Raw genomic sequence first — 22,044 nt, forward strand, 5'->3', positions numbered from 1 at the left:
GGGACAGGATACGACGGGGATTACCGGCCACTGTGTCCAAACGTTGTACCCATGATCGGCCGCCCGCTCAAGCCCTCGGCACTGTACACCAGGGCCTCGGCGATCTTAGGGTTCGTGCCTGCCGAGACCCTCCCACCGCAGTACAAGCCTCGACACCGACCAAGTCGCGGCCTCGCACACAGTCCGTCCACGGTGGCTTGCACGTTCGCCGCCGCGTCCACTCCGAGGCATTCCTGGGGCTCCCACGACGCATAGGATCTTATGGGACGACCACGCCGCCCCAGTACTCCAAGGATGGACCACACCGACGACCACGCCACCACAGGAACAGGCCACAGGGCTCGGACGTGCCACCCCTATTGGCACGACGTCGCATAGTAATACATGTACGGTCCTTGTCCTCCCTTCAACTATAAAAGGAGAGGACTTGGGCCACTTAGAGGGGGGACATCTGGTAACACATACACGCGCACGCATTTCAGCCGCTTGAGAGCAACGTCTCAGACGGCCCACACGACACCTTGCCGAGACCTGGGACTAGTTCCCTCTCTCCCTTAGCTTGTAACCCCCTACTACGAGCACTTCGGTGCAAGGAATACAAGTTCGATCTCTCAGACTGGATGTAGGGCGCCGATTGCCTGAACCAGTATAAATCTTGTGTCTCTTTGCATCACCATCCAGGATCGAGAGCACGCAGAACAAATTCACTAGTCGGTTGAGGACCCCCCGGTCTGAAACACCGACAAGCGGCTCGCCTCGAAGGCAGCCACGCGCTGCGCCTCGGAGGGCCAACGGCCGTGCGCTCGAAGGCGGCAAGCAAGCGGATAAGAACGATAGGAAGATGAATGAGGGGATAGGTATAAGTGAATAAGTAGTTTTTTTTTTTGAACGAAGAAGCGTGAGTTGTTGGGCTTGTGTCGTAGCCCAACACGGAACGTCCGGATGGACGAACGTCCGGTTCAGAGCATTACTGTTCCTCTATATGACAATTTTTAGGGGAAAAAAGTTTTTCTCAATCTGGTGGAGGAAGCCCCGGTACAATTGTTACTTGAAAATTGCGTGGGTCCACCAAACGCCCAAAGAGAAAAAATGCACACCCTCCAAAATCCAAATAGAAACGCAGGGGTCTATTTTCACTCCAACCTTTTTCATCACCTTTCTTTGTCCCTCCAATCGCAGCCGCAACAACCAAAAAGGTAGCATATGTACCCTACACTCAACCAACACACGAAGAAAACTACCTACCCTAGCTAGCATGGCTTCCTCGCCTTTTCGTTCCCTCCGTGCTCGTCAAAGAATCACCCACCATGTCCATGTGAAAGAGAAACCGATCGAAACCGCCATGCCGCATGCCAGTGTTCACGCCGTTCACTGCTGGCGACCTGTCACGTGAACTTGGGCGACGGTCACTCCTCGGATGCCATGCCAGTGTTCACGTCGTTCACGGCTAGGCTATACATACAATACATACGCCTACCGCATGCCTACAAATCGACCAGCAAGCTGCAGCTAGCGCCGCCTGTACACCACACCACCACCATGCCGCCGGAGGCCGCCTCGTCGACTGGCACAGGCTACGTCGCCGCCCGCATCCGGCGTCCACTGCCGGTGGAGCGGCCGCACTTGAGGCGGTGCACCAGGCTGCTGTGCTCGGCGTTCCTCACCGTGCTCCTCATCGCCGGCGTCGTTCTCTTCGTCGTCTACCTCGCCGTCCGCCCGCACCGGCCGCGATTCCACGTGACGGCCTTCTCCGCGTCGGGCATCGCTCCATCGCCAGGCGGCGCAGGCGGCGGCACCGTGGCGCTGTCGGGGCAGCTCTCCATCCGCAACCCGAACCGGGACATCGCCTTCTTCTACGACCGGTTCTACTTCTCGGTGGAGTACCGCGGCGCCGACGTGGTGAAGGACCAGGCCCTGACGGCGGCGCCGCTGTACCAGCCGCCCAAGACGACGTCGCCCCTCGCGTTCCAGGGCATGGCGGCGGCGGCGGCTGGCGGGGACATGGCACGGGACGCTGCGGAGGCAGGCGGCAGGGTGGAGATGACAGTGAAGGTGAGGTCCAGGATCCGCGCGCGCCTGGCGTTCTGGGGCAACCGGCACTGGCACCCGCTCAATGTCCGCTGCGAGGTGGCCGTGGGACCCGACGGCCAGCTGCTGGCCGAGTACCTGCAGAAGCGCTGCAGCATAGACTTCCTCTAGGGGACCAGACACTACTAGTAGAGGCGATTACTACTAATAACTACTATTACTGTAGTAGTAGTGATAACAATGTGATTTTGTAAAGCAACGAGTGGCAACTACAGCACAACAACAGCCTTATATATATTCTTTCAACCGCGAACCCAATGTAATGAACTGGTTTAGTCACTAGTACTGCTACTCCAGAAGAAGGGTTCATGTTCAGCAATAAAGCATGCCTGCAACATTACATTAGCCTAGCTCAGTTTTGGGCCACAGATAGACCCCTCATACATACAATCACCCTAATCTGAATCTGACTATGGAGACGGGAGAAACATCTGCAACTACATCGAACAAATGACATGGCTGGTATATACACATGAAACCAAGTCAGCTACACCTACCAAATCTCTGATTCACCAATCACCACCCAACCCTGGCAGGGGACTGGATCATCCACATGTGCACCCACTGGTTGGGACCATCCCCTGGACAAAACTGCATCCCGGCTTTGGTTGTTCAGAGTTCACTCCAGCAAGGGTACACAATCTGGGGTGGCAAGTTTTCTCGGTCAGCAGCACATCATGTTTATAGGCAAAGATATAAGGAATAGAAGTTCCGAAGCGGGCACATCATGTTTAAATCTAGGATTATACAGAGTACAGTATGATCTTACAGCTTTATCTCGTCCAATCTCGAGTGCAAACAAGTGCCTCGATGGTCTTGATGCTTAACATGCTGTGGTGCTTTGGAATTACTGGTCCACTGCTTGTGAATGCTGCTGCGGATTGAACAGCAGATGCTGGCATCGCCAGGATGTCCTGCACAATAGCTGCGAGCGTCGGGTACTTTGTGGCGTGACACATCCACCAGTTCAGGATATCAAAATCATCCTTCCTTGGAACCAAACCATCCTCGAGGTAGTTGTCGAGTTCCGTGGATTTCTGCCTGCTCGCTTGCTCATTGAGGTGCTGATCCCAATCTTCAAATGAGTCACTATAGTCTATATCAAAAGCTTCGCTTTTTGGCACACGCCCATTCGGCTGATCCACTGAACTGCAGTATTCATTGAAGAGTTCCTGGAGTGTTTCGTGTATGTCAGATAAGTAGCTTGCTGACTGTAATCCAAAAGCTCGTTTCAGACGGAACTCAATGAAACTGAACTTGAATCTAGGGTCTAGAATAACAGGTATGCAAAACCACAAGTACGAATTTTGCCAGTACTCATTGAATGTTTCTTGCATCTCTGTAACCATCACAGTGATTTCTGCGTGCTCACTTGATGCTTCTTCTTGCAAAACTGTTCTCACTTTCCATATCTCATTGAAGTACATGTTTGCTGTCGGAGAACTAGAGGTAGAAATGACTTCAATAACACGATAAAACGTCCTCAAAATCTTGCAAATAGACTCAGCAACTATGACATCCTCTGGAGATGCTGCTTCTTCAGAAGGAAATGACTTATTGAAATGCAAAAAAACTTCAAGCCGAAAATAAAGTTTGTGCCACCACTTAGCATCTTCTTGTGGACACTTTAAACTCATCTGTGAAATGACTTCCATAAGCTGTTGTTGATTCAACGATGAAGATGCATGTGCAACAAAAAACTGTGTTACCATGTCACCGACAAGGTGAATGATATTTTGTTGCACTTTGGAAACAATAGTGTTAAGGGCATCATCCACACAAGCAACATTATATAGCTTGCCTCTGATAGGAAGGCATTTTTTCTCTACAAGTGTTTCCTTCAGCTTCGAGGAACTTACATCATTCCTAACCTCACCAACAGAAGTCAAGCTCAAAAGCTTCTGATCAAGATTCCAATCTCTAATGGCATCCCATATGACATTATATGCTCCACATTCAGACACTGGCACACAAGCCTCCTTATAATGTATCATCCTTTCCATATCAGTAGGTGAGGACCGAAACATGCCAAACTTGATTATCATTCGGTGAACTTTCCAGTTGTTATCAATAAAATGTGCTGTCAAACAAAGGTAATTTACTGTTGGTTCGGCTCCATCAGGAGTCCAGATGCTTGCTGACAGAGAGACACGCCGGGAGGAAAGAGTCAATTGATCCCTAAGTTTCGCCTTTTCCTTCTGAAATAGAGCACAACAATGTCCTTCCATATCATTGTGCGAGATTGCATCTGCATGAACCATAGGGTTGAGGTTCTTTACAAATCTTCTCATTTCTTCATGCTCTACAATTGATAACGGATAACCATGCGAAACTATCATTCTGGCTAGCTCTTGATAAGCTGTTCCTTGGTCAACCTTCCTCATTTCACTAGTTGTGGTCGTAAATGAGGTTCTCTGTTTCTTCAGGCTTGGAAAATCTTGTGATGGCAGAGGTTGATGTGCCGGCACCACTTGAATGGGTCGGACAATAGGGGAAGTGTCAGCAGAGCTACTAGACCTGAAGAGTTTGCTGGAGTGTTCTGCTATCTGAACCTTCCCATTTGTCAAGGCAGGTGAGAGCTCATCTTGCCCAATGGACTTCAAATTAGGAGCACTAGAAGGGTAAAGCGTTCCCTTCTGATTACTGTAGCCCCTTCGTGCCTGACAGGTCAGCAGATGTCGACTCAGATGGCTTCTTCCCCCAAACTTATTTGCACTGAGGCGTTTGCGGCAATGCACGCAGTCTGCAGCCTGGAGTTTACCCTCGACATAGATTGGTGAAAACTCTCTCCACACCTTGGACTTGAATCTGTTGGGAATTACTGAGTTTATGTCGTCCAGTGTCTCTGAAATAATCTGATTCACCGGATCACTTGGTGTAACCGGTTCACTCTGATTCACCAAAACTGCATAAAGAATCTGGATGGTTACACGCATGCCGCAAGTAAATCGTCTTTAAGAAATGAAACAAGCACGGCACTAATAGACTCGAGTCACTCAGGAGAACATGAATCATCTAGGAACTAATGCACGAATCCTGAATAGGCAAAAGCGCATACCACATGGGAAGTAGGAATCCTTGAGCCGCCGAAACGCCGCGTCCTCCTTGGCCGGGCAGATCTTCTGGTGCCGCCAGAGATGACTCGTTCCGTTGGAGTCCTTGCAGCTCATGCGGCTGCGGCAGTACAGGCACTCTGCAAACTGAACCTTCCCGTTCAGGAAGACGGGCTTGTACTCCTCCCACACCTTGGACCTCTTCTTGTGCTTGTACCTAAACGTGCTGTGACTGTGCACCCCCTCGAATGCCGCTTCCGCTCTCATGCCATCCTCCTCCTCCTCCTCCTCCTCCTCCTCATGCTCTCCGACTTGCTGGATTATATGGTGCTCCATAGCTGCACTCTCACACTGCAACATCGAGGTTCAAGCAAGTGAATATCATCGCCAGCAAGCGGATAGCTACAGAGAGGCCATAGCAGAGCAAGGAATCTCGAACGAAACACACTAGACAGCTAGACGGAGAGCAAGATCTGCGTACGCATAGCACTCCACAATAATCACCAAAAACTAACGGATCGCATCACAAGCGGCGGGAGGGAAGCTCAAATCGTTCGCAAACACGCGCATACATGCCGCTCGACCGAGAAATCAGCTGATCGAGGCGGAGGGGTCACCTGGAGATGGAGAACCTTGGGTCCTCGCTGGGAGGGGATCGAGACTCCGGTGGGCACGGTTTGGGCATCGAGCTGGGTCTGCGGGCGGGCGGGCGGGTGGGTGGGCAAGGGTAACCCATCCGTTAAATTGGGCCGGGTATTGGGCTGATTCGATCTGGATGGGGCTTTCATTGGGCTCGAGTCCACTTCAAGTACCTAATCGGTCTGTGGGCTTTGGCTCATATTAGGCTGGCCTTTTTACTGTTCTTTCGCCCTTTCGGGGTTTTTTTTTTCTCTTGCATTTGCTAATATATTGTAGGGCCTTCTCGAAAAAAAAATGCTAATATAATGTAGGGTGCTCATTAATCCGATCGATATATCAAGGATGAACCACATGAATAAAAATATTTAAGTTATGCAGTCACTAAGACACTACTGCTGACAAAACGTAAGGATCGACCTGACTACCTTTTTTTTGAAAGGCGGATCGACCTGGCTACCTGATAAAGCGAACAAGGATAAACTGAATGTTTGATAATATGGCACTTGGATGAAACACTTCGATAGTTGACGCAAGTGGCATACATAGACGAACACTCAGTGACTCAGGAGGAACAAAAGTTTTTGTGTGCGAAAGGCAATGTTCTGTGCACATTTTATACATACAATGATACAAATGGCACTGCACTCTTCCTAATGACCTGTTTGATCATGATGCAGTGCTACACAGCATACTTCCAGCTTCCTACAAAATTTTCTTCCAGCTGCCTATCAACCGATTATTCCACCCCCTCTACCTTTATACACCCCCACCCAAAGAAAGATTATATAAATGTACACAAAAGAATAACCCAATCAGCCACCAGGAAGCAGCATTTGCCACTTCCAAGTTTGGACAGAACGACGACCTTGTGTACTGTACACAAAAACCCATGTACAACTCGGATCAATTGATCAAAGTTCTCAATCGTGTCACCAACGATTGCATGCTCTCGAGCTTTTCGCTAAGCTGCATGATGTCCTCGGCGTGGTTTTGATCCTCAGTGCTGCTTGCCTGGGAAATCAGTGCCACACATTTGGCCTTGGATTCGGAAATCTCGCCTTGCAATGAGGAAATGGTTGCTTCCAGTGTGGTTTTCGAACCCATGACGTCCGCAATGGCTTGCATAGTTGGAGTCCGAGGAGTGCCTATGCTACCAAAACTGTTCTGCCTGCTGAGCCTCCTGGGTGAAAAGACATTGTCCATGCCTCCGCTTCCTGTAATAGCACAATCCACAATTCATAAGGACATTTGGATCCTATGGGAAAGGATAGTTGCAGAGCCTTTTTCTTCTCAGTAAAAAGTTGCATGTGTAATGGGAGTGAAAGAATAGAAATAATAAGCATTGAGAAAGCTACAGCACTGAGAACAATGAATAAAGTCCTTGGCTTTTGGTACGGAAATTTGGTAGAATCCTTTGGATTTTGCAATATCTAGGGGTTTTTTCAGCATAAAAAAAAAACATGCCCTGCCAATGTTCTGAAAACCTGAAGTTTTGACATGGTTGCAAGACCACACTAAGCATCATTTTTCTTTTGATGAGAAGAGTAGACCAACATAAATGCAACAGTGTTACATGCCTAGCCTCAAATGAATAGCGAACAGTTATGAGGGACAAAAATGAGCTGAAAAGAAAAAATCTAAATCCCAGAGAATGTACAACAGTATCATCCAGATTACTTGAGGGGAGCTCCATACCTAGGTTACGTAGTTGTTCTATAGTTCCTTGCCCAAGAGATTTGTCAAGTTTAAGGAGACGAAGAATTCCAGCAGTGATCCTCCCCATTGCATCAGCTTCGGATCTGCAAAGCAGTGCAAGGTGCTCTAGTTCTTCTTTTGTTGCAACTGCCTCGATCTGCACGATCAAATGGATAAACAGTTCAGAAAGCAGATTCAAATCTGTGACAGGTTTAGACAAGTGATTAAAATGTGTTCATACCGGTTCTTTGACAGAAAACTTGACATTATCCATTGTCCATTTGGCACCCTCAATCTCGTCTTCGCCGATGACCATGGTAGCTTCAACATCAACTCCTTGGTCACCAACAGAACTTGAACTATTAAATTCACTGGCTATTTGATGATTGTTTGATGATCCTTTTCGAGTGAGCTGATCTCTCAGGCGAGGTTTTATTGCCTGTAAACCTTCAATTCCAGCCTGCAAGCACAGAGCATCCAACAAGTGAACAACAAAAGGAGAAAGTGCCAAGCTGAAATGCAACATTATGACAAGTCATGTATGTTGTACCGTAAAGCGTTCCACTGGAAAAGCCTTTTTGGGCGACACCTTTCCTCCGCCTCCCAACTTAAGTCGATCACTGCTCTTGCCAGAGACATGTATATTTCTGAAGGTTGAATGCCAGCATTTTTCTTCTCTGCTGATACGATCACCTCCACGAGGAGAAAAACAATCTCCTACTTCTTCAGTTCCTTCAAGTGCAAATAGCCAATTTCTAAGCTCAATTGATACATCAAGATCATCTGGCACCCCGAGATCAAACTTTGAATTGTCATCATCAACTTTGGACCTTTCATCTGTAATGTTAAGGAAAGAAAAGAAATCCATGACTAATGTAATGGAAATGCAGCAAACGAAAAGATTGAGAACTTGGTCTGCATCTAAAATAAGGATAAAGCATTTTCTTCATAATACATTATTTCAATAGTAATAGTTACTTATACTTAGCATATTACAGACTTGGACTGAGGTGCAAGTGAGACATGTCCATGGATGGTGGAAATGAAAAATGGTTATTGATCTGAAATCATCAGTTTGTGAATTTAAACATGATCATATTGTGGAGAAGTTGGTATCAGCTAATGCTAAAATATGTAGTTAGAATTATCATGGGTGCCCAAGGAATGTTGGATATACCTATCTGATTACCACAATCTCAAATCATGACACAGGCAGTTTCCCTGAACTATACAACAAAGTAAATGGCACAGTTGTGAACACTTTACCTTCTTTTTCAGTGAGGTGAGAGGATTTAAACAGCTTCGCAAGCGGACCTGAAGATAAATCCTTCAAACCCCTCAAGAGTCCTTCCCCTGGACCGCCATCAGGACCCAGGATACCAAATCGATGCAGCAAAGACTCAGTGTAAGAAATTCCACCTCCAAGACGAACACCAGATACCTTAGCCGATACATTCAAGCTATGGCACTCCATATCCTGGATATCGTAAGGCATTACATGAGTGATGTTTATATCAAGGAACTGAGCTTCTTTAGCCTGGTGTTTGCTCCTATGATCAACCCAAAAGACTGCTCTCATCTTGGGGTGCTCATTTTCATGCACCAGAATGCTGTGTTCACCAGTCACTGCAGTGCCATTCTCACAAATCACAGCACTTTCTCCTTCTAAACAGTTCACTGAGACAGTTCTCCACATCAAGTTAGTCATGACTGCAAAGGCACCACCTAGAGTGCGGTGAGAAACTTTCAGGAACAGATCCGCTCCACCGAACTGAACCAAGGGAATATGTAGATCACTTGCTGACAAAGATTCCAAGAAATTGAGCTGGAGGTTATTCATAGTTAAACTCACAGCTGTATCACTTGGCAATTTATTCTCTGGCTTGTCAGCAGATGACTTGACTGACTCAGACCTGCTACCTTTGCTGACCTTTGAGATACGCTCTGCAACTTGACCAAAGTAAGTATAGAAACCTAACACAAAAAATAATTGCTCAACTGAGGTGTTGGACGTAAACTGTTGGAAAGCAACACCAATTCTTACAACACCCTCTGGAGGCGGTACATCCAACAAAGGGCTGCCATCTGCTGTAACCATAGCTGCCTCAAATCTGATATCATCTAGTTCAATACATTTCCACATATTTGAGTCCCTAACTGCCCTCTGTCCATTTGAAGTGCTAGAAGTTTCAAGTGAGAGGCTTAGGTGAGAAGCCCGAGTAGCCCACTTCATCTGACTCGCATCAACAGGTTGGTATTCCCACAGAAGGAAGCAAGCTGGATCTCTGTCAAGGTTTAGCAATGAACACTTAGCTGATGGTGACTGGCAGAAGTATAGGTCTTCCACATGAAGTCGTGCACCCGAAAAGGATGATTGAGGGCTAGTATTCTTGGTTCCACTGCACCTTGTGATTTCCTCAGCATCTAATGGAACAGAGAGATCAAACTCTTTAAGTGAAAATGTCAGGCTGTTGATTGAAGACTCGGGCAATACGGCACCACGATTGGGTACAACTCCATCAGCCAAGAATGAGGCAATTCTTAAGCACGACTGCTCCTGGAGGGTTACCTAAGAATGAAAAGCACAGGCAATATTTAATTAAGCAGAAAAGGCCAAACAAACATGCTTCACTGTAATGTAAAGGCGACGTACCGTAAGAGGTTGGCATGTGATGACTGTTTTTGAAGCAAACTTCGGAGGTGATGGAGAAGGAGTGGTCTGAAGACAATAGAGGGAAAACAAAGGAACTCCAGCAGCGAATTCTAATAGTTGATTGCCAAATGGATAGATAGGAGGGCAAAATTTTTGACCTGATAATAAAACCATCAAGATCAGAATCAAACCATATTCATGTGGATATCTTACTGATACAAGAATTACAAATACTGTACTCACCGAAGTCAGGCACAGGTGGAGGTTCTTGTGAAACTGCTTGCATAGACGGCTGTATCAATGTGCATGGAGGACGAGAAAAGGTGTCTCTGCAGTAACATATTCGTACATGAGGTCAGCAAAGGTTCTTGAATCATTCTGATAGCTTAGATCCCAAATTCCCTTGTTTTAATTCAAATTGTTTTTTGAAGTATCCTGTTTTCAACATCATATGTACCTTGAGTAACCTAAGTGATACAGTCATTGTTACTATTGACGGTTTTATGCCATTTGATACTTTTGACATGGACAGTCCCAGTATCCTATATTCAGCACTGTGAGGAACCTCAGCTGTGCATTAATCAAAATAATATTGGTCTAATGACATTCAATACTTTAGGCATGAAGGGTAACAGTGCCTCAATTTGAAAGTGAATGGATACAAACATCAGGACTTGTGCAGTCTTGAGTAGCAAGGACAGATATAGTACCTCAGAAACAGCCCGCCGACCTTTATGCAAGACAAGTTCTTTGAGCATTCGCCGTCTGAAACGCTCGCCTTTAAGACAAAGAAAAATCTTAATTAAATCCTCTATGAGGTCATGCATTCTAAATCAAGCATATCATCAGCGGACAGTATTAACAGCGAACAAATTATACTGTAGAATCTAACGGTAGTTGGAGAAAATTACCCGTGAGAAGAACAAAGACTGCATGAGAAGTTCAAGTTGAAACTCTGTTTGCACCAATGATTTAACAAACAAGTCACAATAGCAGGACAAAAGGTAACATATTTGAAGTTTTTGGCACTACTACTAACCAGTATCTTTAATGCAGAGGAATATGTGATCTATGATAATGGACACCAAGGAAGATCCTGCTGCTTCTGCAAGCTGGTAGAGAAATAAGGGAAGAAAAAGGAATAAGGATAAAGATGAAACCTATATTACTGCATGCAATGCAATATCAAAAGCACACAGAAGTAAACCTGCTGAGCTTTTGGATCTACGTCTCCCCTGTTTAGGCACACAGATACCCCAGTCATGAATCGAAGAAAGGCCCGTAAGCCTGTCAAAAATAATTTTTAAGTTTGAATTTTTGCAAATAGAAATTGAAGTACTGAACAGAATGGTCAAGCTTCATAGATAGGAACTGGTTACCAGGTTCACTTAAGGCAGGACAGACAGCTTCAGTAATATGCAGCTGAACCTCAAGCCCAACTGGATTATTTTGTTCTGTCCGTTGAACCGTGATCTGACGCTCAAAACAACGTGTTAGCCAAGAACCCCGGAAAAGGGAAGTTCAGTAAAAATGGACAAGTTAAAGAGTTTTACACAACATGTTATAAAAAATAAAACTCAAAGCACTCACATTAGCCTCTCCAGATATTCCTTCCAAAAATCTTTCACCGCCAAAGAACATTCGTTTTGCACCATCATCGTCTCTTTTGTTATCTTGACTACTAGAAGAGTTAAATCTTGCATCGGTGAACATGTCAGGATGAGGCAACAGATCAACTGACAGTGATTGCCACTCCAGTTTCTGCAAATTTTAATAGATATATGTGAGATAAGAAATCCTTTGAGTTTGACAGTATTAGTTTGCAATAGATCAGGAAACAGTAAAAGCAGGTATTAATCTTCTGGAAGCAAGTAAGGAGCATTGAACCTTGAAAACATAAATGAACCCTTTGTTGTTGGAGAAATCTCTTGCTTCTTTCAAGTTTATTACCTGTAAACATGGCACTGAAATCAGGCAATGCCAAATAAATCATTTACTAAATTAATTATAGTTCTAAAATCACAATTGCGTACCTGCCATTTTTCATTTGTTGTGTACAGTACAAGATCACGGAATGTGATTGCTGCTAGCGGTGGTGACCTGATAGTTAGAAGGATTAGCATTCCTTTTTCCAGGCACAAACATTGCAGCGAACTCTACTTGGTGGAATAAATTTAAGACAAACAAACAAGAACAGAGATATGCAAAGGACTAATAGTAGAACTGTAGAAGGGCACCAAAATGCTGAAATATAGGTAAATACCAAGTTGCATCTCCTTTACGGCGAGCCCCTCCATGTGTTTCCAGTAGCAGGTTAACAATCCCTACTTGCACTGTCATTCCGTCTGCAATCTAAGCCCGACATAGAAGATTAAGTTCAGTTCTTGCAAGTATATATTGTTCAAAGTTATCTATATAGTATAAAACAGGAATAATAGTAAAACAGCAGAATATCAGAGAAGAGGAGGTATCATCACAGAGAAAATGGATAAGTTGAATTTAAGCTATCATGGAGCTGGCATTCCAGTTATCACAGAGCAAACATCAGAATATTGGTGATGTTACATGCATAAACATGTGGAAAGTGTGTGCGCTAAACATCGAGCGCAAGGAAACATACCTTATCAGCGTAACCATATCCGCTGCTCTTAGTTGCTGATGATGGAGATGATGCAGTGCTAAAAAGGTAACAGAAAGAAGTACAATTACGGACTGCTCACACGATAGTTTTAGATCACGACATAAAGAAATGAAATTTACCTGCTAGGGCTAGAAAGATTTTCAGAATCGTCCTTCTCTACAAGCACGAGATCAAGCTTGTCAATGTTCACCTCAATTGGCTCTACTTGCACATTTGATACAGATGGTAACTGTAGTGGTAAACAAAAGAATTCCGTTACCAAAACTAACAAAAGCAAGGTTATTAACCACACTGTGAGGTTGTTGTTAACTGCAAACTCAGAATTCACTGCAATTTGAGCGCCAGGTGTCAAAATCTAGCTGAGATGACCCCCTGGCTACTGTAAAACATCCAAACTAAAAAAACACCAAACCCCTCCTTTCCAACTGTAAATTCCATAATTCTGAAAACAGGTCAAAAATTAACACAAGTGTAGCAAATGTAACATGAATGCCGAGGTAAATACAAAGAATAACTTCATGGAACTATCATGCTACCACCACCGCGAATATACAACTCTAATTTGCTTAGCTGAGAAGATAATCTATCGCAACGACATTCAAAATCACAAGTTCAACGCAATTACTGATTTCTACTGCCCACAGTACAACTAGAGTAGGTGGGAAACAAAATTCACCGGAACATATCAAACGTTGGCAACTTGACTGCAGCGTGGGCAAGCATCTGCCACCAATGCGGCCCATAAGCCCCGACTCCCGAGAGAGAAACAGCAAGGCAGCTGATATACAGAGAGTTACGAGCGGGAGGGTGGCGACATCTTATCTTACCGTGATCTGGAGCTTCCCGACACGCGCTGTGTCGACGGCGAGCGCGGGAGGCAGCCCCAGGCTCGCGTGCAGCGCATCGCCATTGATATCTAGGAACCCCGCAAAATCACACCGAAAACCAAAAACTCAGCACCCGAATCACAAAAAAAGAAAAATAAACGAAATCTGCATCCTGGGTGGGAAGCCTCAGCGGGGCGAAGGGAACCCACCGAGGTTGGAGAGCTGCGCGGTGCGGCCCTGGAGCTTGAACTGGTCGCGGGAGAAGGACTTGAGCCAGTACTTGAGCGTGTACTCCAGCGCCCGCGCTATGATCGACTCCATCCTCCCCCGCCTCCCCGGACGGTTCCCCTGGAGCGGCGCGGCGGTGGGACGGGTCGGCGGTGGCCAGCCGCCGGATCGGAGGCGAGATGGAGAAAGCGGAGGGGGGAGGGGAGGTGGAGGGGGTGGAACTGCGAGGATGTGAGACGAGATGGTGGGCCCTTTTAGGTCTGAGACTGGGACTTTCTTTTGGTTTAAGCTTTTTTCTACTTTATTTTTTCTTCTTTTGTTTTAATTAAGGAACTCGAAATCTTTTATATCTCCTTCCTGTTGTAGCCGTGTAGGACTGCCACTGGAACATCTGTATGGGTGTGATCCTTTACTTGTGGATCTATTTTGGGTACATGTTAAGGTTGGTATTTTGTGTACTCGGGGGATCAACCGCTTACTCATTCAATTCGGTACTCCCTCTGACGCGTGTCCAGTTTCAAAGTTAGAATTACATTTTTTTTTCTAGATGGAGAGAGTAACTTTTTACTACTGTATGGTAATAATTCAGCTAGATTTATTTATTTATGTAGATCGCACATTTGCAGTGCATTGTTTGAGAAATATATACAGAGGTAGCAAGTAGCAACAATCAGCAGCATAAGAAGTACTTTCTATTTGGTTATAACCTATAACTCAAACAATTGGGTGCCAATTAGGTTGTTTAATCACGTGGACAGTTAACCTTGGAAAAGACAGTTTTTTTTGGGTATACAGAAGGCATCATTTGTAGTGTAATTAGCTGAGGGAGTGAGCACAGAGGCTGATTCAAGGGTTTGGTTCCTGACCAAAACGTGACATGCCACAAGTTAGTCATGTCAATTTTTCTAGCAGCTGTTTAGTTTGCTGCCACAACTACGGCATGCCACACTATTTTAGCACCATGTCCCACACGTCATAGACCCATTTTCTTGACAAACTTTGCCACAAGTGTGGCTTCAATTTTGCTCGCCGAACTTTCTCTGACAGTCACAGTTTACCGAAGGTTAGACGTGGCAAGTTTTGGTCACCAATCAAATAGACCCTCGCTCTACCGACACATAGGACACCTTGGCCTCATGGTCATACTGTAGAAGTCACTTTTCCACACATGCTTCATCATTATACTAATTGCATCAATCTCGACCCTATTTAAATTGAACAAAGCTGTCGCGTGCCCGTGTTACTACGAGTACTAGTAGTAACAAATCTAACCGGCACCGGAAAAGAGTTACCGGAACCTTCGGTTGAAAGTAAGTTAAATCCGAAGCCATTACAACGAACGAATCGCGCACGCATAATGCCAGTCGCTGGTTGTGCACGAAGCTTCACCTCGCGGTAAAGCTGCTGAATCAATCAGCCTCGAAATTCGGGACCCGCGCGCGAGGGGATGACCGAGGACCGGATCCTGCCCGCTCACCATTCACCAAGGACGCCGGCAGCAGGGAAGGCAGATCTGGACGTTTGTTTCCGGTGGGAACAGAACAGCCCAACGCATGCTTGGGTGGGACCAGGCGACCACGGAGGGATTGTGGCCTGGAGCACGTGACTGAGATGGGTCCATGCTAAGCAGAGAATAAATCACAGTACCTAATTAAATTGCTTGGTGGAAACAAGAATCACAATGATGATGATGATCTATGCTAAGCACACAATGTTGTCCATGCATGTGTTACTTACATGTTGGCTCGGTTCAAACTTGAATGTGTTGGTGGTTTTTATGACCGTGCAAGGACCAAGGACCAGGTGGTTGGTAAGTAGCAGGACACTCCAGTCATTGTTCCCGGGCCCCGGCTAGATTGGACATTTTTGTCAATTTTTTTTTATAATTTTAGCGTAGTATCAAATCGAACTATTTCAAAATTGATCAAGTTTATACAAATAAAAGAAGTGCCATTAAATTTCAATAGAATATTTTTTACGTTTATTTTATGTTATGTTATAATTACTTATGCTATCTTTTTTTCAGACTTTGTTATGCTTTTGGTAGTTTTGAGTTTTGACTAAGAACGGTACTATATTCAAAGTTCACAAACATAGTATGTCAGATTATCAAAGCACCTTTCAGGTGCATGCAGAAACTAGCCAAGTATCCTATTCAACGACGTCTTTGCTGCGGCCACGAAAGGAAACGAAACAGCAAACGGACATTTGCCTGAGCCTGCTTCAGATGGGGAGGATGCAAAGTTTTTAGAAGGAGTTGCCGAGTTGGGGAGAGTCGGGACAGAAGAGCAGACGCCATGAGCCAATAGAGTCAGTCAGAGGCCAAAAACTACCGGGCGCACAAGGCAGGAGACATGCAGGTGACGTTGCCTACCCCTTCTCGGTCTCTTTTGCATGTTGTCCTTGGTTGGTTATCACATACTATAAAGTGGCGTCCCAAGTTGACACGCTATGTCTTGTCCCTGACCCATGTGTCTTTCCTTCTCTTTTGCAGGTGACAAAAACTTTGTTCCGGAGCAGCGGTGGTCACGCGGTGTATAATCGACAGGACTACGTCTCCACTAGCAGTACTTGCACGGCCCGGCGCGACGATGCATAATCCCATCGCCCTTATCCCATGGCCGCCCTCGCCGATCAGCTGGCCGTAGAGGAGGAGCACACACCCGCATCCGGAGTCCTCCATCCCCACCATCGTTGGCATCAAGAATTGCGTCACCATACCTTTAAGCTCGAGCCTCTCTGCCGATCAGCGTCGCGACCGTCGCTGATGATAGAGGAAGAGCCGTCACGTCCTACCACACCCTTAGTGGTACGCAGTTTCTCTAATGCAATCTAAACTGACCCATTGCCCAGCAAGGCTAACTGTTTGGTATGGCACACAAAAACTTGCTTTGCTAGGCAAGCTAACCTACAACCTGTTCGTTTGGCTATGGCTTGTCGTAAACGATCGTAAATTTTCAGCCGAAACAGTATTTTTCTCTCACACAAACCAGCCAGCAGTACTTCTTCACGAACCAGCAACGATATGAACCAGCCAACCGAACAGGCTGTTATTCGAGCAAGGATGCCCTTGTCCATGCGGGAGAGCCAAATTGGCTTGCCCGCGCGAGCAAGGTTGCGTTGCGTGCTGCTGACCAACTGTGTGTGCTGCCTTGTCAGTTCCTTCCTTGCATCCTTCCTTGTGGTTCGCAGTAGCAACAGATGGGTATACGAAGGAAGAAAAAGAATGGGAGAAACGAGGAGCAACTGAGTAAGAAGATGAACAGTCGCAGGAACCAAACATCAAAGCTTTTGCTTGCCTAGCTGTCCCAGCAAGGTGAGGTAATACTTGCCCACCTAGCCTGCCTTGGCAAGATATGTAACCGTGTCTTGCCGATCATCCCATCTGCCCAGTGCCCACAAATGGGAGTCATGCGCCAACCACCCATATCCTCCCATGTACTACCTCGTCCCTAAAAAGTGTAATTCTATGAGTCAGTCTTTTTTTCTCGAATGAGTCAAATATTCTTAGAGTTGATTATATTTCTAAAAAAGTATCAATACTTATAGCTTCAAATAATATGAAAATATATTCATGATGAATATAATGATAATTATTTTGTTCAAAGATATTAGTATTTTTATAGATTTATTTTTGTGTGGACCGGTTAGAATAAAACTAGAATTTATTTTTTATAGGATGAATGGAATAACCGTTAATTAAAATCAGTACTTGCGCCCAGCGCGGGCCAACAATTTCTCCGTCTCCAGTCCCAACTCTTGAATTCAGCAGAAGTGTTCTTTCGGCCAGATTTGTCTGTTCAGTCTAAATCTGAAATTCTGAATCTTATGTCATTGAGTTTGTTCCATGCTCCAGTCCCAACTCTTGAATCCAGCACAAGTGTTCTTTCAGCCAGATTTGTCTGTTCAGTCCATATGTGAAATTCTAAATCTTATGTCAGTGAGTTTGTTCCATGCTAACAACGTTGAGCCTGTTCGCTTGATAGAGCTTCTAGCAGAAACGAATAGGCCCAATTTTCATTATTCGTAAACTTTGCCTTTCTACGCTCTGAACAGTGTAACATGGGTGTTCATTCGGTCGATACCCTCTCATATATTGGTATGATGCGGCGACAAAAATTGGCACCAAGCTGGAACAAGACTGTTCGTCCTTCCGGCCGTGTGTTTATCTGTCTGCATCCAAACCAAGCGAAGAAAAGGCCCACCACGACCGTAACACCCTATCCGCTTCCGTCGTGCGCGCGGCCCAACGGGGGAAAGCTCCACCAGTCGAAGCCCGCCGCACCGGACGGCCGCGGCCCCACCCTGGGGCCTGGGCCACTGGGCCCGCCGCATCCGCCCATCCCGGGCCCGGCCGTCCGCGCCCGCGTTAAACACCCGCCAAGCGGAGTCCCCTCCTGCCGTCCTGCGGCAGCCTTTCAGAATGACGGCCGTGGCGCTGGTGCTGCCCACGGACGCCGCGTCGGACGGCGACGGCGGCGTCGACCACTCCCCGACGGCGCCCCCGCCGCAGGAGCTGGTCATGGTGGCGCGCGCCGTGCAGCGGCTCGTGGCGCGGAACGACGCGGTGGCGGACGGGCGCGGGGCAGGGGGAGGGAGAGGGATGCGGGCGTTCGAGGCGGCGAAGGGCGCGCCGGCGCCGCGCATCGGCGTGCCCGAGTACCTGGAGCGCGTGCACCGCTACGCCGCGCTGGACCCCGAGTGCTACGTCGTCGCGTACGCCTACGTGGACATGGCCGCGCACCGCCGGCCCGCCGCCGCCGTCGCGTCCAGGAACGTGCACCGCCTCCTCCTCGCGTCCCTCCTCGTCGCCTCCAAGGTCCTCGACGACTTGTGAGTGCCCTTTATTTTCTTCCTCTTGTTCTTCCAAGCGCTTGCCTGCGTCGATGATGATGATTACACCGTTTAAACTGTACTGTGTTCGTATATATATTTTCTACCAAAGCCTCGAATGAATTCGATCGGAATTCCAACCCAGTTATCTTCAGAATCAAGAGCTGTCAATGCATAACAACAGTAGCATCTGTACTAGGATTAGTCTTAATCCGAAGGGCAGAGCGCGCCACAACGACCACGATAAAACCGAGAATTACACACCGCGAAAAAAAAAAGAAAAGAAAAGGGCGTCAAAATGGTGACTTATCGCCGAGAAAGCAAAGGTGCCTGAATTTCTCTATTCTCGATTAGTTATTGTCATATATTACTCCATGGTTATTTGGTGACCTTTTATCCAGCAAGGAAAAAAAAATCCAAATCAGTTATCTTGGCCAGAATTGTCAAACAATAGGTACCACAATGAATCGAGAATAATTACAGACCGCAGGAAAAAAAAAAGAGTATGGAGATGAGTTAAATTAAAATACTAGTGAGTAATCTTGAGCCGGGAAAAGATAGGTACCTGTACCTGTTTCTCCATACTCGATTGGTTCTTGTCATTAATTGATTATTGGCTTCTGGCTGTTGTACTCTGACAACGACATGAGACGAACAAGTAGCCTAGTAGTGGAGTGCATGCAAAGCATGATAGTAGATTGATAGCTGCCCCCTGCCTGCAGCTTCACGATAAGTTGCATATACAAAGCTTTCTCTTTTCTTTTGGAAGTCCAGAAAATGCTAGTAGTATTAATGACTGGTGTACAGTACTAGTTACTGTCATGCATGCATTTGCAAATAATCATCCATGATAAATAAATTAAACTAAACTAAACTTTCACACTGGTCTGCATCGTCGCTCGCGCAGCCACCACAGCAACGCCTTCTTCGCGCGCGTGGGCGGCGTGAGCAACGCGGAGATGAACAAGCTGGAGCTGGAGCTGCTGGACGTGCTCCACTTCGCCGTCGCCGTCGACCACCGCGTCTACCACAGGTACCGCGAGCACCTGGAGAAGGAGATGCTGCGCAGGGACTACAGCTACGGCCTGATGCCCGTGCCCGGCAGCGCGGCGCCCAGCAAGCCGAGAACGGCCGCGTCGTCCGTCGTCAACAAGCCGCCCCTGCCGCCGCTGACGGAGGATCGTCGTCGTCCGGCCGAAGCTGGCGACGGCGACCGCGAGGAGCACGACCGGAAGCTGCCCAACGGCGCGCCGGCGGCCAACACGATGACGTCGCTTCGAGAGCTGTGGGCCTTCGATTGCTAGCAGTAGCTGTCCAAGCTGCAGGTTAAGAGTGTGTGTGTCTACGGTCTACCAGCAGCGTTGCGTGCAATTGCGCGTGCTAATCCAACGTGTATATATCTGCAGAGCTGTGTTGTGCCATACATGCATGTACGGATGCTGAGATAGTGTGTAAATCAAGTCATTGAGTCACTGTCACGCATGATGCATCGACTGAAAACCGGTGCCGATGGTGGATGGTGCCACACATCGAAATTAACTAATAAATAACTATCCTGTCCCTGCAGATGCTTATGGACTAATGTGCATCCATCTCCATTGGCACCAAAACAATGTTTTTTCCATGTTGAGATTGCGAAAAGCAGCCTCTTGATCGTGGCACCCTGGATTCTAGCTGTTTTGTGTCCTCTCTTTCTCTCACTTACGTGTGGGCCAAGCAGTATGATGATGGAGTATGTATGTATACATATACGGAGGTGCTAGCGTCCAGACGGCCGGATGGCCGCGCGCCGCGCAGCCTGCCCCGTCCGCTGATTTTTTTTCCACCTTGCACGCGCATCCCGCCCCTATCACAGCGTCCGCGTGTGTCTAGAGGACTCGCCTCGCCTCGCACTCGCAGCCCACCCTATTCGCCTTGATTCAAGGATGTTCGCCCCACCCCGCACTCGCACCCCACACCATCGTGCCCCGACCGCCGCGGCCCCGAGCGCCCCCCGTCCGCTCCAGCCCCAGCTCGCCGTGCCCCATTCCCCGGTGCCCGCACCATGCCACCATCACCCCCCGCGTCCTCTGACTCTCCGAACAACATGAAAGATGTGCAACATGAAACACTTGAAAGCAACATACGTATGCAACAGATGAAACATCTCGAACATACACTTGCAACATATGTGTGAAACATATGCAGCATGTAGATAAAACACTTGCAACTTGCAAAATGAAAGTACTTACTGCAACATAGGACTAAAACCACTAAAATATTTGAAACATATTGTTGCAACATATGTGTATAATATATGCAACATCCAGATCAAAACACTTGCAATATACGTCTGGAATCAAGGCGGATAGGCGGAACAGATGAAACATTTCGAACAAACCTCGGAAACACTTGCAACATGCCTCCGAAACACTTACAGTATATGCAACATGTGCAACATCCCCGATCTACCTTTGCAACATCTATATAAAACAATTGCAACACACCTATGAAACGTCTAAAACACTTGAAACATACGCTTGCAACATGCGCTTTCATCGCAACATCTCCTTGCCGAGGTCGCGCATCACGGCGGTCATGGCGTCGATAGCGACCATGTCCTTTTGGTGGGGAACGACGGCGTCGGCAGCACCTCGGCGTGCGGGGGACGGGGCACGGTGCACAACAGCGGGGGACACGGCGCGCAGCAAGCTGGAGCGAGCACGACGGAGGATGGAGCACAGTGCGGCGATGGAGGAGGCGCGGAGCGGGATATGGAGCGTGGCGCTAGATTGGGGAGCCACGCGACGCGAGATAGGGTGCGCGGCGGGGAAGACGGCAGCAGCGAGCGCATGACACAGCAGAGAGCGATGGGGACATGTTTTTGAGAGAGATGGGGAGACGTAGAGAGTAAGAAGGCCTGTTGGACCGGTACGCGCAGGCCCGGTATATTTAATGTAATGGCGAGGTGCATGGATAGACATTATTAGGGTCGCAATCTGATAGAATAGAAACCCGGCACAACAAATTGTTTAGTTGTTATGATCCAGCGATATGGACTGTAGAATCTAGGTTAGTCCTTTTTGTATTTGAAAGTTGACTTGAGCCCTTTGGAATTCTCATAAAAAATTGCCATTGAGAAGAAGCTGCCTCCCTAAATCTGCTTCTGAAGTGTTGTTCTTTGGTATATCTTTTCTGCAGAAGTGGATGGTGCACGAAGAAGGAAGGTCATTCTGTCATCATTCAATGGCATGCTGTGTAATTGGGCGAAGCGGTTCAAACCTAGCAATATCAGCCATGTTCGCTTGGTTGATAAGACATGACTAAAAGTACTGCTGACTGATTTGTTGTGAGAGAAAAATATTGTTCGTTGACCCTAAAAAAGTGCGGCTTATAAGCCAAACAAAC

The 22,044-nt window shown here is 47.0% G+C and overlaps 4 protein-coding genes across 7 annotated transcripts; 2 read left to right on the plus strand and 2 right to left on the minus strand.

The window, feature by feature from the left end:
• Window positions 1–1,539: 1,539 nt before the first annotated feature.
• On the plus strand, window positions 1,540–2,212 carry LOC136496433 (NDR1/HIN1-like protein 10). Its single transcript, XM_066492101.1, has one exon. It carries the CDS (start codon window positions 1,540–1,542, stop codon window positions 2,197–2,199), a length of 660 nt encoding a protein of 219 aa, XP_066348198.1. The 3' UTR covers window positions 2,200–2,212.
• Window positions 2,213–2,298: 86 nt separating this feature from the next.
• On the minus strand, window positions 2,299–5,835 carry LOC136496432 (zinc finger BED domain-containing protein RICESLEEPER 2-like). 3 transcript variants are annotated; one of them, XM_066492099.1, is made up of 4 exons: window positions 5,759–5,835; window positions 5,147–5,492; window positions 2,858–4,993; window positions 2,299–2,730 (listed from the first exon to the last, which is right to left on the minus strand). In XM_066492099.1, exons 2-3 carry the CDS (start codon window positions 5,475–5,477, stop codon window positions 2,862–2,864), a joined length of 2,463 nt encoding a protein of 820 aa, XP_066348196.1. In that variant the 5' UTR covers window positions 5,478–5,492; window positions 5,759–5,835; the 3' UTR covers window positions 2,299–2,730; window positions 2,858–2,861. The 3 variants fall into 3 exon arrangements, with proteins under 3 accessions (XP_066348196.1, XP_066348197.1, XP_066348195.1); XM_066492100.1 differs by lacking the exon at window positions 5,759–5,835 and adding an exon at window positions 5,623–5,748; XM_066492098.1 differs by lacking the exon at window positions 5,759–5,835 and having other exon boundaries at window positions 5,147–5,752.
• Window positions 5,836–6,333: 498 nt separating this feature from the next.
• LOC136497576 (uncharacterized) lies at window positions 6,334–14,062 on the minus strand. 2 transcript variants are annotated; one of them, XM_066493428.1, is made up of 20 exons: window positions 13,806–14,062; window positions 13,597–13,685; window positions 12,889–12,998; window positions 12,749–12,806; window positions 12,392–12,480; window positions 12,162–12,228; window positions 12,016–12,078; window positions 11,719–11,889; window positions 11,508–11,601; window positions 11,336–11,415; window positions 11,168–11,240; window positions 11,040–11,083; window positions 10,839–10,906; window positions 10,372–10,457; window positions 10,129–10,286; window positions 8,742–10,044; window positions 8,026–8,312; window positions 7,717–7,935; window positions 7,476–7,632; window positions 6,334–6,994 (listed from the first exon to the last, which is right to left on the minus strand). In XM_066493428.1, exons 1-20 carry the CDS (start codon window positions 13,915–13,917, stop codon window positions 6,684–6,686), a joined length of 3,639 nt encoding a protein of 1,212 aa, XP_066349525.1. In that variant the 5' UTR covers window positions 13,918–14,062; the 3' UTR covers window positions 6,334–6,683. The 2 variants fall into 2 exon arrangements, with proteins under 2 accessions (XP_066349525.1, XP_066349526.1); XM_066493429.1 differs by having other exon boundaries at window positions 12,889–12,925; window positions 13,806–13,844.
• A 4,064-nt stretch (window positions 14,063–18,126) lies between these two features.
• On the plus strand, window positions 18,127–20,239 carry LOC136497585 (cyclin-P1-1-like). The gene is made up of 2 exons (XM_066493440.1): window positions 18,127–18,657; window positions 19,565–20,239. The coding sequence occupies exons 1-2, from the start codon at window positions 18,248–18,250 to the stop codon at window positions 19,959–19,961; spliced, it is 807 nt and encodes a 268-aa protein (XP_066349537.1). The 5' UTR covers window positions 18,127–18,247; the 3' UTR covers window positions 19,962–20,239.
• Window positions 20,240–22,044: the final 1,805 nt, after the last annotated feature.

Source organism: Miscanthus floridulus, chromosome 12 (assembly GCF_019320115.1).
Source record: "Miscanthus floridulus cultivar M001 chromosome 12, ASM1932011v1, whole genome shotgun sequence".
NCBI lineage: Eukaryota > Viridiplantae > Streptophyta > Magnoliopsida > Poales > Poaceae > Miscanthus > Miscanthus floridulus.

Excerpts from the sequence above, each read along its gene's own strand:
- LOC136496433 (XM_066492101.1), top strand. The coding sequence starts at position 1,540 with ATGCCGCCGGAGGCCGCCTCGTCGACTGGCACAGGCTACGTCGCCGCC.
- LOC136496432 (XM_066492098.1), bottom strand. The coding sequence starts at position 5,501 with ATGTTGCAGTGTGAGAGTGCAGCTATGGAGCACCATATAATCCAGCAA. Across the intron at positions 4,994-5,146 it reads GGATTCCTACTTCCCATGTG|TTTTGGTGAATCAGAGTGAA; the intron begins GTATGCGCTTTT and ends TTCTTTATGCAG.
- LOC136497576 (XM_066493428.1), bottom strand. The coding sequence starts at position 13,917 with ATGGAGTCGATCATAGCGCGGGCGCTGGAGTACACGCTCAAGTACTGG. Across the intron at positions 12,481-12,748 it reads GATATGGTTACGCTGATAAG|ATTGCAGACGGAATGACAGT; the intron begins GTATGTTTCCTT and ends TGTCGGGCTTAG. Across the intron at positions 11,890-12,015 it reads GGTTCATTTATGTTTTCAAG|AAACTGGAGTGGCAATCACT; the intron begins GTTCAATGCTCC and ends TAAAATTTGCAG.
- LOC136497585 (XM_066493440.1), top strand. The coding sequence starts at position 18,248 with ATGACGGCCGTGGCGCTGGTGCTGCCCACGGACGCCGCGTCGGACGGC. Across the intron at positions 18,658-19,564 it reads TCCAAGGTCCTCGACGACTT|CCACCACAGCAACGCCTTCT; the intron begins GTGAGTGCCCTT and ends TCGCTCGCGCAG.